Here is a 16,334-nt window from a genome sequence, read left to right on the forward strand (position 1 = left end):
AATGATGCATTTTTAACAATAATATTCACCAAAAAAAAAAAAGTATATAAAATTTAATGTTCCAAGTTGAGAATATTTATTTAAAAAAATTAACTTCATGATTATTAGAACTGCATAATACAACTACAATTTTAATCTTTGGTTTATAAATAAGATACCTTAAAAATAAGCATTTATAAATAAACCACACATTTTTAAAATAAATAATAGGATTTTTTACTTAATACTTAATCAATGATCATAATATTATTTACATCTTAATTATAATTATAATCTATTATTGCACATGTTTTCAAGTAATGTGTTATCTTATGTTCTATAAATTACAGATTTTAATATCAATACCTAACATTTTCTATATTTTCAAATATATTTTGGCACAAATAAAGTTTTTTTAACCGCCATGTTAAAGGCATACAACACTCATTATTTAATTAAATTTAATAAACAATTAAAAATGTGATCTTATATCTAACTAGGCAATAAAAAAAAACTATTGAAATTGTAATATTTCTTGTTTACATAAAAGCCTGTAATTATGAAACAATGATTACCTAAATCTGAAAATAGGTTTAAATAGGTTTTATTTTTGAAACTTTATAAACATGTATTTGTGTTTCTTGAGCATTAATTTTCTTGAAATGCTTACTAACTCTTTTGCCATTGAATTTGATATATTTAATTGGAATATTACTATCTGAACTGTAATGCACATTAATCAAACAATTTACATATAAGCTATTCTAATTATTTGAACATTGACATGAATAAATTTAGGTAGTAAAAAAATATGTACAAATTGTTTGCCCTAACTTTAAACATTGTTGACATTTAAAATAATTATTGTTTGTTATCTGATTTATGGTTGTTGAAATCTTCAAGAAATTAATTTTTTGATAAACATAAAATAATGTAACTGTTGTTACTGTTGATAAATGTAAAATCTTACAATTGTATGCATAATCTTTGTTTCATTGTGTGGACATATTAATAATTATGAAAAATTGAATTTAGTAATTAAACATTTTTACAGCTTAACTATTTTTAATTTGAGCTCTTAAATACATAATATCATACTAATTATTAATAAATAAAATATAGTGGTTGTATTAAATTAAAAATGGCACGTTTTCAGGCCAACTAGTTTTGGAAACTAGGTCAGTTTTATAATTTTTCTATTTAGTTAAAAATATATATATTTTTTGTATTTACACCTATCTATTATTAATTTCATTCCTAATATTTGCCCTACCTTTTTCTCGCAAATCATAAATATAGAACAAAGCAGTTCATATTGAAATTTATGCATCTACATCTAGCAGTTGTTGATATGGTGTTCTTACTGATTCTGGTTCAACAGTAGTGACATTAACTACTGGTGGCATTGGTGCTCTTTGTTGGCCTCTATTTTTTTCAGTTTCCTTAAATTTGTCTTCTAAATATCTATCTACTAAAGGTCCTTCATAATCTTCTGGAAAACTAGGTTTAGATGGTATTATATATTTGTATAAGCGTTCATTGAGCACATAGAGTTGAGCTGTAGTATCACATTTTACATTAAACCACCAGTCACAAGTTAGTGATACTTGATTGAATATAGTTCCATTTGGGCACAAAAATGATGCTTGACCACCATTTAAGTCACAGTAATGCCACACCTAGAAAAACACAATTAAATTGTAATTCGTAATTAGTAATTTATAAAAATATAATAAATAATAGGCATGTGGTTACACATTATATGAAAAAATATGTTATGTACATATTTTATTTATTTTTATTTTTCTCATAATATTATATAGAAAAAACATATGCAGCGATGTATTGATAAAATAATTCGTGTATATATGTTTTTTTCAATGCTCGAAATAAACATTTTATCTAACCTCCTTATTTATTTTTGTAAATTAAGTAAGAGTTATAGTTTAAAAGAAGGCTTTTTTGGATAATAATTATTTAAAAAAATAATAATAATGAAAATTGTAAGTTACACATGACTTTTTAAAAACCAATTTGAATTATTTGTTGGTAGTATTAAATGTATTTTGAAATGTCCACACATATTTCGTAGATTATAAGCATAATATTATGATAGGATATCTATTATTTTTTATATGGGTAAAATATTAATATTTATAGTTAAAACAAGATTATGGATTCTCAACTTAGGTTCGGTTATTGATCTCAAAATATTTTTCGATAATCTCCCGATATTTACCAAGTACGTAAATGAAAATCGAAAATTGCAGATAATTATAGAATATTTTGTTTATGTCTATAAAAATTGTAATAGGTCGGTATTCGAGTAAATAGACCTACATCGTATATAAATAATTAACATAGACATCTCACCACCCTCCCTCTCACCCACCCATTAATTTTTTTGTTCAAAGATCCTTGGTGCAACCGGACAAGTGTTCTTAAATCTTGTTCACTGAGCAAGTTTGAAATGTACAAAACATCCAGGTTACAGGTGTTGTATATGTTGTACACAAATTTATTTAATGTATTTATAATAATAACGACCTTATATGGATAAAAGCATTCCCTATGTATTAATTTATATGTATCTCATGCAGGAAAATAATGTATGATATAAAATAACGTTAAATACTTGGCACAGCGTTTCTGGATCTCCGAAGAAACCCTTATATCTTTGAGTTTTGCAATCGAAGCTAGTCTTAGGTATAACTGAGAGCGTCGGATAATCCACGCCCGGTCTTCCCGGATTCCCTACGTCGCCAGTATCATCATATTCGTCAATTGGATCTGGACGGTATTCCGGCTTAGGTTTCTTTGGTCGCAGTGGTCGCGCTTGTTGTTCATCGGCCTCGTTTTGCAATAACTGTAACACAGCTGACAAAGTCTGTATACTGGAACCGATGTTATCGGCCGTGATTTTGTTTGAAAGACGATTTCCCAAATCGTAACCGTCCAACAGTTCGTTGAGTGCACTGTATTTGTCTGTCGTCGTGGTTGTAGTGACCGGTGTTGTGGGTCTCTTTGGCTTTGGCCTTCTCTGTTTTTTAGTTTTGGTCGTAAACTGCAATTGTTCTCGTTGTTCTGGAAATGAATTTGGAGTTGGCGGTATCGTCGGTAAAAATCCGGCATGATTGCCATGTTTAATAACAATGGGACTAGCTCGAACATTTGGTTTGGGGCTCGTTTGACTGTAATCGTAATAATAATTGTACGAGTTGTCTGTCTGGTGGATAATGTACGGCATTTCAGTCGTTGTTGCTATTACAATAGGCCTTTTAAGTTTTGGAGAGCTTGGAAATCTTAGATATCCCGCAGGCGTAGCGTGTTGTTGTTGATGCATCTGTTGATTTGATATCAGATAATTATGTTGATGCTGGGAGGGGGGCTGTTGTTTTTGTTGCGGTTTCCTTTCATTTTGAAAATAAAAGTTATTTGGCTGTAAAGGTCTGGGCGTGTTTGAATTTGAATTATGGTTTTGATATTGGTATTGATATGGCACGTCATTTTGGTCGTTGTTACCGACCACGTAATACGTCACGTAAGGTATTAGGCGTCGGAAACGTTCGGCAGTTGACAATGATGTTTCGTTTGCATTTTGGCTCTTGCTCAATAAATTTTGATTAACCGTGTCTGTAATACAATCAAAATATTTTAAAAAGTTATAATTATACTACGAAAAAAAGTGTATAAGTGTTAAGGTACCTATCTAGTTTTAAAATCGAAACCAGTTGACTATAATTTACTTAAAAACCACCTATTATTTAAATTTTATAGTTTCGGGTGTTTTATTTTTGCAATATGATTTAATAATTTTAATTGGTAGGTAGTTGTATTGGTCATTCTTAAGTAATATAATTTTTTTATGTCTAATACCCTACACGAACAAATAATAAATCTGTAATGGCCAAATCGATCTAAATAAGGCACCTACATTTAATACTATTATTATAGGTGACCATTTCACAATTGGTTCACGAAAGGAATTTCGAGTCACTCGCTATTCGCTATTGTCCACAAAACGCAAATCGTGATCAGAAAATCTCTTTTATTTATCCAACCGTTGCCCACATACGGCAAACGTAAATGACTATTTAAGGCGTATGTGATATAATATGAATATTATTTAAATATAAGTATTTGTAATTCCGACAGCTGACACATGTAATATTTAAGCGTATTATTATTATGCTCTTAAAATTAACCTTGTGAGATGTTTTTAACAAGATGTAAAAGGGAAATCACATTGTGTGTGTACTTTATGGTGTTATTATTACGAATGGAAGTAACTTCAACGAACCGTATCGATCTTATGAAATTATTTTAATTAAACTGGGATAGTCACCACCACTAGGAGTTATAATATTATTGCATTGTAACATTATATTCTATCTAGAATTGATTTCTATATTATTTCGATTTAAACTATGCGTTATAAACCATAAGTAAGTATATTTTTTATGATTTCAATAGTTTATTATGTCTGCATGCGAAGTTAAGTCTAATATTTTTTATTATATCACAAAATACGGTTTCCAGAGAAAGTACGGTCGATTCGTCCATATGTGTCTTGAATTTGTAATTAATCACGACTATCGTGTTTATGCTAGAGTGATGGTTTCTGGTCATTTTTTTTATGTACAATTCAATTTTTTTTGTTATGGAATAATATTCATATAAGAAATGGAAAAAATACACTCCGAACTGGAAATATAACTAGCAGTATTTTATAATAATGTAAAGGTGTTTTCCTATATTGGACCTTGCATAACTACAAATTACATTCGTGAATAGGTCTAACACACTTTATATGCAATAATATTTTTTTTTTCAGTGTGATTTTCTTATTTTCGCACCGTGGTATTCCTCTTGTGTAATTCTCCAAACAAAACATATTGAGTAATTTATAATTCATCTTATTATTAGGAGGTTCACGTACACGTTGTTTATATACCTATTGATAGAATTAAAATTATTATGAGAATGTAAAAATATATTATAATTGCTGTTGTAGGTATGTAGTCTGTTATATTTAAAATTCTAATCGTGTTTTATTGTAAATCCATTCTACGAATATATTATAGAACTACGTTTTTCAATTTAATTATTGATAAGTATCATCATATGATCATTTTTTCTCATGAATTATTATTTTAAATTTGTATTACATTATTCTCAATAATTCATAATTTCACTGCGTATTGACAATGAATGAATGAAATTCCTTTTTAAATCGTTCCTATACCCGTTTATATACGCAATATTATTTATTATAATCAATTTACAAACGAAATTAATTTGTGGCACGTACAAAAACCGTGGGATACTGGACGAAGATAATATATTATATGATCTATATTATTGAGTGTATTATGAAAAACAGAAAATTTACTTTTAGAGCCTTCAAATATTTAGTTGTTTGTGATTCGAATGTTTTTCTTATGTAATAGTTGTTATTATATTATAGATAGTTTTATGCTAACGATTTTACGAACCTATTCAACCTATTACTAAAATGAATAATTATTTGTCATTTTGTCATTTTTTTAGATACATAACAAATGAATATGCATTTTTGCTTTTAAAATGGTTTTTGTCTTATTACCTACTTTATAAGTTAAAATAAAATAAATTTTTATTGAATTGACAGTAAGTATAAAGTTGCATATTAACTAATTGCTACACACTTATTAACACATAAAATGTATTTTGTTCATTGTAAATATTATCAGTTAATTTATTAGCTTTTAAAAAAATATTCTCGAAATAATGCATATTTATCTTAACGATCTTAGTGTCGTATCCAATTAATGGCAGTTTAGTATGCTTCTTTGATGCACTTATAGACACACAAATTTCAGCTGTACACTACTATTATTATTATTATATTTTTTTTAAAGCGTAATTCAAAATATTCTGTAACCAGTGTTTACCTATAATTTAAATAGATTACAGATAGTTTATTTGATCAATGCTTAAATATACATATACATTACATATTAAAGTATATTAAACTATATTAAACTATATTAAATATTAATATATATACATTTAAGAAAAAATCCGTGGTATAGAATAGGCAACATGAAATCAGTTAAAAATGGCAAGTTTATACTTAGTTTATATAAGAAGAAGCTTGTTCTCAAGTGAAGATATATTATATATCCAATAAACAACAAGTTCAACCTTCAACGACGTGTAATTTGTGCTATACTTAATAGGTTTGTAGAATATCTTGTTGCAGGATTACTATACAAAATGGACTAAATGTCTGAATATTTATCTTTTTCTAATTGGTGTACTTATTTATGCATTAAATTGATCACCGAGTAAGTTTATTAGCCTGTAGGTACTGAGAAACCATTAGCTTCAAATAGGGATTTCGTTTTATTGCTTACAAGTTTTTGGCCGATCTAAAAAATATTTTGTTTAAAGCAACATTTGCTAATAAAATAAAATATATAATCAATATTTGACTTGAGGACCCCCGTTGTAAAATAAATGTATAGCATAACATAATATATCATGTACTTTTTAGTGAGATTTGTTTCACGCGTAACGTAAGTAATAAAATAATATGTATAGCGAATAATTTTTATACCGAAAAATAAATGCGTGAGAAATATATCACTTTGTTATTACATATTACCTCGGATATCCATTTACTTTCTAGTTTTAATTGTTGCACTGGTATTACGATTTTGATTCCAGCAGGAGATGTAAGTGTACCCCGGTACCCGTATTAAACTTTGTCTCTATTGTGTTTTATCTGTCACTACTTTTACTTATACTTTTACGCTCTAAAAATCATTTAACTATTAACCGGTTTTTAAGTATATAATACGGTTTAATCGTTTTTTACATTGTTTATAATGAATAATTGGTATCGGCGTGAGATTAAGTCCTTTGATAATATATCACGACCATGCTTTAATCATATATAAAATCCAACTATTATACAAGTTTTGATTTGCAACAAATCATTCCTCAACTACATTTTTTTAAAATATTTATATCAATTTTTATTTTTTTACTTTTGTCCTAGATTTTAATTTTATACACATACAACTGTGTTGTTTCACGTGTGCCTAAATTTTATTGTTTTTTATGCAGAATCCACTATTTCCACAACCATGCTTCGTATTAAAACCAAAGCTGAGCAAATTTGTTGTTTTTCAGCTATTAAAGTTGAGTTACTTTAATACAAAAATTAAAGTAAATATAAGTTAGTTTCTGAAATTTTCCAAATTTCTAACTTAGTTGGAAGTTAGTTTGGTGAAAATAGTAACTTAAGGTAGAGTAGAAATTTGAAGTTATTTATAATTATAGTTTAAAATATAAATGTAACAACAGTTTGTTCAAAATATATCAGGTATTGAATAATGTTTTTATTAGGTACATGAATTAATTACTCGGTGTCTCGGTATCTAACTTAAATTAAAAATTTAAACCTAAAAATTATATTAAATAACTGATAATTTGATCAAATGTTTCAACTTTTAAGTAGGTAGGTTACAATTAATAACCCCTATTTCTTCGAAAATAATTCGAATATCAGTCATTAGAAAGAAAAAAGAACTACAAAATAACTAGTTGCTTAATGTTTTAAATGTTGTAGATTGGATTATTGTACACATTAAATTCAACTAGTTAAGTCACAAAGTTAGTATGAATTCAAACTTTTATCACTACTTAATTAAGTTATAAAGTTACTTTCTAACTTGACAGAGTCCAGTTTTGGTTAAAACTAGGTATACCAGTGTTAAACATTATAACGATTAAAACGATTTAAAAAAATATATTTTTCAATATTCTACCAAGTCATTATTTTAAACCTTAAAAAACAATCTCAAACGCTTATTTTATTCAAATTATTGTTCAACGCGTGATTGTTAAATGTTATATAAAATAGAATAATTAAAATTTTTTTTATAATACTCTATAAATCATAATAATATAGGATAATGTATATTAAAATTCCACGTACCTGTGTCGATACTGTGCACTGCGCTGTAACTCAACAACAGAATACCGTAAAACGCGATACTACTAAGCATGTCCATCGTGAACACAACACTGCTGTGCATGCCGCTGCATTCGATCTGACTAACCACTGTCCAAGAGCTGCGCTGGGGTCCTCCTCCTCGAAGCTTCGTTGCAGTATAGGCTACGGCTATAGTGAACGGGAAATGGCAAATTCTAAAATAATAAATAGCCAATAGAAATGTACATACAGTTATGTAATTATCTGTGTTATTAAGTATTAATTTAGAATACAATATAATAGATAGACTCTTGGGTATAGAATTTATCCTAACGTTCGATAAATCACCCGTTATAAAAATATGTTTTATGTAATATGAGCAGTGTAATATTATTTAATACATTTTGTTAATCGAATATTTGTTTGTGTATTTTTATTTTTACGCTTATACCTACATATTATATTATATTATTATGGTTATTACGTAAAAATGTTTCGTTAAAGTATTTTTATTTTATATTAAAGCACAAACACTGTACCTTGACATCGTGACCACTGGCGTACAACTATTATGGGATTACATTATTTCTTTAAAATATGCGCTGATGCCCCGATGGTGTTATACTGTTACATCTCACATATACATATATTTACTTTTGAGATTATACAAATTTATCGCATACATTAATGTTTTATTATGAATATTCCTCTTTTCGGTTAACTAACTAGAAGTATGTGTACAATAGTTTGATCGAATTACTAGTTAAGATGTGTATTATGCTGTTGTTTAAGTTGTTTGTTAATCTTATTATTTTATCATGGATGGGTACTGTTCTTTAACATTTAGTTAATTTTTAAGAGTATTTTTCGTCGTATCCATAAATATTATAAACACTATAATAACGATGTGGTACGTTTCATTTTAGGTATGTAAATTAAAATCGTTGTTATAATTCAATTTTTCATAGTTAAGTACTGAACCACAACAATAATATTATATAAAGACTACAATTAAATGTTATCACACTGAGAAAACCCTTAGTAATAATTAATATTATTAAAAAAAAACAAATAAATTATTATTTAGGTATTCTTATTTTGTTAGGAAAGTCGAATATACCAATACAGCAATATAACGTAGTTATTTTATGAAATATGATTTTATGAATTATTAATGATCAATTAAAACGCTTGTTGTAATCACAGGTGTGCATGTTTTCATAGAAATATATGTGATTTAAAAAGTATATTAGAGAAACTGAACAGTTAAATGAATAATGGATGCATGCAATTATATTTCTAAAATACAACGTAGGTAATAGATAGATAGAATATAGGTATATTATTATTTTGTAAAAGTAATTTTTAATATGCTTTGACAATTGTATATCAATTAGGAAATGGTCACTTCGGTACGAGGTAACACGTATGAAGTAGTTGAATTTATAAGTTATAAATATTATATTAATTTATATTTGATGGTACCTATAGGTATTAGGTAGTAATTGTATTTATTATATGGTCAGTGCATGACAAATATAACGCTGTGGCTTGTTGCAAGAAGCGGCTGTCGCATTTGAATGTAATTGAGATTATTTGGCCAATGTGAAATTTTATTAATATTTGTTTATTTTATTTGTGGTAACATGGCCAATGTATCTGATTCAGTATGACCGACTATTAATACATGTATTGATTATTACTATTAGGTTTTAATAATAAGTTAAGTTGTTTAATTATTAAAAAGCGTTTATTTTATAAATGATTATGGCCAAGTATAAATATTATTTTATCATCTATCAAGAAGGAAGATGTGAAAATAAAATCAAATTTGTTCATCGAAATTCCATAACTATTAAACGTAAAACCCATAATAATGTTATTAATTTTTTTTGAATTGGCCTATTTTAAATTTAAATTTCTCTGCAATGTTTTTTTACATCGGGCCTTCTTTCACCAAGCCACGGAATGATTATGATGAAAACAATGTAATACTGTAGACTATTCAAAATTTATGGGTGATTTTATTGAACATATCAAAATTTTTTATTAGAACAACTGAATAACTCACTACATTTATTACGATTTATTTTTATAATACCTAATACATAATATATTAATATGTAATAATATTTTGTATAATATAATGACCGCAAATCTAAATTTATTTTATTTTTGAAATGTATGATTTGAATTGATTTACAGTTTTCACTTATGTAGTTTAATCACAGTAAACTACTCAAAATATAATATTCTGTAACTAGTGATATATATTGATACTTACCTAGTATATTTTGGTGGCTTTTATTACTATGTTATACATTTTAAATCCGTGATATGCATCTTAGTGTACTTCGTTAGATAAATGATAAATTGTTATATACACATATTTTACGAAAAATAGATAGTTTTGTCATTAGTTCCGGTTTTACAAGTTAATAGTCGGATCTGGAGGATTTCACTATGATACCTAAGCGTCCATTTCCCTACAAAACACAATCATATTTACGATACTAAAACGAAAGTAGTTGTTGACAGTGAATAGCACAGTAGCTATATAACATGTATATGAAAACTTCAAATATAATAATGTATTATAATTACCATATACATGTATGTGTACATAAACACACATTTTGTATTATCGATAAAATAAAGTATTAATTATTTTATTAGCGCAAGAACTCTTTCTTTTTTTTATATAATTATTTTTAAACTTGAATTTGCATCACATATTTCTGGGTACAAAGTTGATTTACGTTTGTAGTATAAAATAGAAATGGGTATTATTTATACGCAAGCAACATTTATTATTAAAATGTAAAATAATATATCGATAATAAAGAAATATTCAGTTTTAATCGTCTATATTTAAAAACATTCTTTCTCATTCCATTATACTCTTCTCTTACAGATCTTTCTCATTAAATGCTTAACACCCTGCATTTTTTATTGTAGATATCAGATGTTTCGGAGATAGTATGGTAAGTGATGAGTGTGTAAGTCGAAGCCTCTTGTGTGTCTTTTCCCTCTAGAACTTATTTGGTGCTTAAGCCCCTTTAATATTTTCTGGCGATTTGCTCCTATTTTCTTATTTTTCTATAAATCTCCTTAAAAAATCTAACTTCCTTTTAAATGACACATCTGCCCCTAATTATGTTTAATATATTAATACTGCGTGTCTGTGTAATTTATTATTAAATTCATGATAAAAAATAAAATAAACCTATTTTATAACAACCTGTTTGTCTGTCCACCGATCTTAACGAGAATCTATTTACATAATACTTAATGGTTAGTTGAACTTTTAAAAACTCATATATAAAACTACTTTTTCCTTGTCATAAATATTTCCATACTCATCTTGGATTATTTTAACTGTCAATTATAAAGGTCTTATAGTTAAATCATAATATCGACTATATAAGAATACATAAAATGCATCAAGTCGTGCCTCTTTTACGTTTACAGGGAAAGTATATAAAAGTGAAATGTATCTATATATTGTATTGATTATTCGAAATAACCATTTTTTTTTTACATTTGGTAAAAAAATTCTGTCAAATCCCGAGTACAATAGTACATATTCATGTATAGACTATAGGTAGATGATTATGTACATTCAAATCACAATAAAATGCCTGTCGAACATATTATTATCATGTTGAAGGGATCATTAAACCATATATATATATTATAAAGCCATAAAGGAATACAATATTATGATCATCCGTTTGTCCTCCACTGGAGCAAAGGTTAACCCAAGGGGAAAACAATAGATGTTATACGTCATGCACGGATCGCCGCGCGATGTGCCTTAATGCCTTGTAAAATTACAAGAGTATAATATTATTATGATTATTACTATAGTATATCGTGTGATCGAGTTGTATAAAAATAAGAACAAGGACGACTAGATTTTATATTGCATTGTGACAATATGCATTCGAGGTAAGACCGATGGTCCCTAACAATTGTGCTTGTGCGTAAATGTATCGAACGGACGAAATACAAAACATTTGAGGTAAAACCAGTTCGATTGAAGAATCGTATTAACTGTAGGTAGATAATGTATATATTGTCATAACACAGGTGGTCCGTAATTCAAGTGTACGCCTATATATAATATTATTATTATACGATGTACGGTTATAAAGTTCAACGTACTTATTTTTTTTTTTTTTTGACAATTTTCCAATAGCGATATCATGTTATTGCTTCGAGACCGTGTATGATTAATGATCGACAATTGATCATCAAACGACGAAACAACAATATAATATCATATGACATTTTCGTCACGCATCGAAAACAACCTATACCAGCATATGAAACCTTATTCGATGAGATTTGGCACGTGCAGACGACGAATATACCGCGAGTCGTGACTGCTGGGTATCGTACAAAATAGTTTTTCTCGAAATATTGATTTCGTCCGTGGCGCCGAATATATACCGCGAGTCGTGACTACAGGATATCGTAGAAAAAAGTTTTTTCTTCAAATATATTGATCTCGTCCGCTGTGCTGATCTGCAGCAGTGCGTATAGAAAGTCGGAGTTTACGTATTATGTTATATTATTTCACCTTCGCGTGCCGTGTTTTTTCTTCTTAACGCCGCCACGTCGCTCCGTGAGCTTTAGGCTCTGAATCCCATTTGTGTTACAATAAATCAGCACTCCCGTGCATGCGTTCGCCTTCGTTCGCGCGTGTTATATATTATCCATATAATAATACGATTATTACACCGATAGCTCAGCGAATCCATCAGTTTCATTTCGTAAGAACGATCGACGTTTTTTCAAAATGAATAATTTCGTTAAACGCATTGCGAGAAATTATCTTGTGCGTGTACCGCGTTTATTTGATCATCCCGATTCGATCACGCGAAAACCCGACCTAACCGTAAACCGGACGTCTCGTGCGCCGTTCTTGTTTCGGCAGACATTATTAATTGTGATGAATCGCATTATAGCCGATACGTGATCGTTTTGTGTATATAAAATTATGTCATAACGTGTGTATACGGGTAAATGTATTATTGAGTAAGTCACAGCGATGCTAAAATATGTATTATGTTACGCGGTTATGAATAATATCTGTGAGAGATGAGTGTACATATTATACTAAAGAGATGTGTACACCTACCTGAATAAATCCGACACAAAAACTAGTTTTCAGACGACTTTTTTTTATACGACAGCAAAATATTATAAAGTTTAATAGGTTCTCGCTGTATTAAGTGTTTCATTGCGTCATATTTCTCCCGGCGGTATTTGATCTAACTACTCGTGACCGGGAAAGAAGATGCCGCGTAAAAATTGCTCTCGGGGTGTCATCTCTTTGAGTATGGGAAGTAAAATCGTTTAACACAACGTGTGTAAAATAAAATTAATGAGTAGGCTCATACGTAAAAATACATAAAAAAGAAGTGTAAGTTTGCATTCATTTTTTTATGGGTTTCGTTTACGTGTATTCCAGAAATTGATGAATATCATGAATTGTAATAATTAAACGAAATTATTATGTGTACGAAGCCGAGAGTTAACTTTCACGTTAAAATGGCCAACTAAAATGATCTGTGATATGTGTAATGTGTATGTTGTGTGTGTGTGAACCGAATTCCAAGACTCAGTTAATGACCCGTCTACTTTCGTTTTTCACAATTAATTTAAAATACGCATTTTTATGTTATTATTTTACATAACCGAGTTGAGTCCATCGTGTCCAAGCAAAAATATTACAATCTAATCACCTCGTTTTTTAAATAAAAATCCACAAACAACATGCCCATAATATATTATATATATATCATTCATTAAAAACGAATGAAAACTGATGCGACTGCTGCGGATTCGTTTAATAATAATATACACTAATATAATACTGTCTTCGCGGGTTATCGTTTTTCAGCTAGATAAATACTTCCTAGTGTTGTATCATACAGGAAGACAAAATGACATTAAATTAGAGCGAAAGTAATATATGTGTAATGTGTATACTACTTATTGTAATAATTATAGTTCGTTATTTTTTTTCCATTATTCTCAAAACTGGTCTTGACATTGATTTCTGGTCGCTTATTAGAATCGCGCCCTTGAGGTGCCTAAACGGTGAAAGTAATCGGTTATAGTAATATAATAATTGTTGTTAATTTATTTGATTTTTATTTTTTTCACCGATATCGTTTATTGTGTGCACCGGTGCCACCTAATGGCGGCGATACTGGTTACAATATTGTACAATCGCAGTGTCTGAACAGCAAAGTGTCGTCTGTGTACTTGGATATTATGTTAAACGAATGTTTTTTTAACAATTTTTTATCACTTGACATTTATTTTCGTATGTATGGGAAAATTTGTTAGTTATCGAAGTATAGAAAGTAGAAATTAAAGAAGACAACTGTTCGACTGAGAATAATTTACGATACTTAATTAAATACATAATAATGACATTAAACAAATATCTGTTTCTAAAAGTAATGGTTTAAATTCGAATGTATAAGGTGGAACAGACTAGACGATACTTATACCTGCAGATGTTATGCCAAATTATCAAGCCATTCCCGAAAATTAATCCTAGCATTGCAAAACTCTTGACCGTGGCATTTTATAAAAACATTAAAAGGGAAATTGCAATGTAATCATCTAGTCCAAGAACAATTGTATACTTATGCTAGCATGCTACTGTGTTAATCAAAATTATAACGTTACAAAATTAATGACCAAAATAAAAGTTTTAAAAATAATTGTATGCAAGTATACATAATATTAATAAATATACAGTACTTATAGTTTGTTGCAATAGCTTTTAAATATTTATATTTCAATTGCGCTTATAAAACTATAAGGTATCGAATTCTAAACTAAGATACAACGTAACTAAGAAGGATTTACCTTACGATACAGCCTCTCAGTTTGTATTTCTGCTCGGGAAACGGAATGGTGTAGGGCGTTGCTGCTGAGTTAGACCTGCACCGGTGATCGATATTGATCAACTGAACTTATTAAATCATTTACGTTATACCCATTTTCGATATGTAAATAACTGGCGGGGGCACAAGATAATCTCTATTATTATAGAGTACTTAGCCAACACAATTAATTAAAAACGGATATCAGGAAGCGTTCTGATTGGCGGGGCCTGTGTGTTTATTAGGCCCCAAGCCCACCGTTGTCTTAGTTTTTATATTACTATATTTTAGTATAGTATGAATAATGATTAAGGCAGGTACTATATATTAAACGAATTAATTTTAATCTTACCCTTTCTTACCGTCGCTGCGTGTGTTATTATATTATTTACAATGTATACATTCTTAAATAGTCTGTGATTTGGTCAGTGGTGTACCCATATGGACTATTGCTATGGGAAATATTTTTTCATCTCTTAATCATTTTTATAATTCTATCTCTGCAATAAAACTGTTCTCAATATAATACATATTTATGACTAATATGTTATACCTATATATTGTTAAGTATGATGTTCAAACATTAACAATAATTAAAGTAAATACATCACAAACATTTATATTGACAATGATACACTATTTGTGATATTGTAAAATACAATTTATTGTTTTATTGTACTTTATCAAATACTACCTATAAATAGCTAATTATTTAATCACAACTTTGTTCCGATGAACCTACACATTCTGAAAATCAACTTACAATTACTTACAAATTAAGTACTACAACTTACAAACGGTCTGATATAAAGTATGTCAAATTGGGAAGCTAACTTCTTATAAATATGTTATCAAAATATACATTTTGCTTATTCTTTTTTGAAAATCAGTTAATTACATCATTCACTGGTATTTCCTTATTAATATGCAATAGTGCTAAATGCTAATCCACATGTGATCGTAGTTATGTGCCCATTCTCGAGCGCAACCACTTTTTAAATCTACATGCATTCAAGCATAAAAAAGCAAATAATAAATTAATTGAAAATTCAATATTGCGTATATTATAAAAAAGTACAAATTATTTGAATTTTAATTATAAAAAAATTCAAATTAGGTAGGTACATATTAAAATTAAAATATTGAAATACCCTGCAGCAATCAACATTTAGTTACTCTTAAGATTTGAAGTATGGATTTAAAACTTGTTAACTATCATTGTAATTTATCATTAAAGCTAGAAAAAATTATAAAAACAAATTTTTCCCAATATCCCACTTAATATAATTAATTGTTACTGTTCAGTGAGCAGCCGTCCCTCCTCACGAGTTGCCTGTAGATTTGTTCAAGTTGGGGAGGAAAACCGTTCCGTATTTCTTAGAATAATAAACATTTTTTAAAACTATATTATTATAGCTATATAAATTTCGTTTCCCTCTCTACACATATTGTGTGTATGA

The 16,334-nt window shown here is 28.5% G+C and overlaps 2 protein-coding genes across 3 annotated transcripts in view; one reads left to right on the top strand and one right to left on the bottom strand.

Moving 5' to 3' along the window:
- The window catches only part of LOC111043025 (RING finger protein 17), a 53,340-nt gene that overhangs the window by 5,906 nt on the left and 31,100 nt on the right, over positions 1 to 16,334 (top strand). The window lies entirely within an intron of this gene.
- Positions 339 to 14,972, bottom strand: LOC111043026. Its single transcript, XM_022327805.1, has 4 exons — positions 14,858 to 14,972; positions 7,967 to 8,178; positions 2,615 to 3,612; positions 339 to 1,658 (listed from the first exon to the last, which is right to left on the bottom strand). The coding sequence occupies exons 2-4, from the start codon at positions 8,064 to 8,066 to the stop codon at positions 1,302 to 1,304; spliced, it is 1,455 nt and encodes a 484-aa protein (XP_022183497.1). The 5' UTR covers positions 8,067 to 8,178; positions 14,858 to 14,972; the 3' UTR covers positions 339 to 1,301.

The sequence above is a fragment of the Myzus persicae genome, unplaced genomic scaffold, assembly GCF_001856785.1.
Source record: "Myzus persicae strain clone G006 unplaced genomic scaffold, MPER_G0061.0, whole genome shotgun sequence".
Taxonomy (NCBI): Eukaryota; Metazoa; Arthropoda; class Insecta; order Hemiptera; family Aphididae; genus Myzus; species Myzus persicae.

Excerpts from the sequence above, each read along its gene's own strand:
- LOC111043026 (XM_022327805.1), bottom strand. The coding sequence starts at position 8,066 with ATGCACAGCAGTGTTGTGTTCACGATGGACATGCTTAGTAGTATCGCG. Across the intron at positions 3,613-7,966 it reads AGTGCACAGTATCGACACAG|ACACGGTTAATCAAAATTTA; the intron begins GTACGTGGAATT and ends ATTGTATTACAG. Across the intron at positions 1,659-2,614 it reads ATCCAGAAACGCTGTGCCAA|GTGTGGCATTACTGTGACTT; the intron begins GTATTTAACGTT and ends GTGTTTTTCTAG.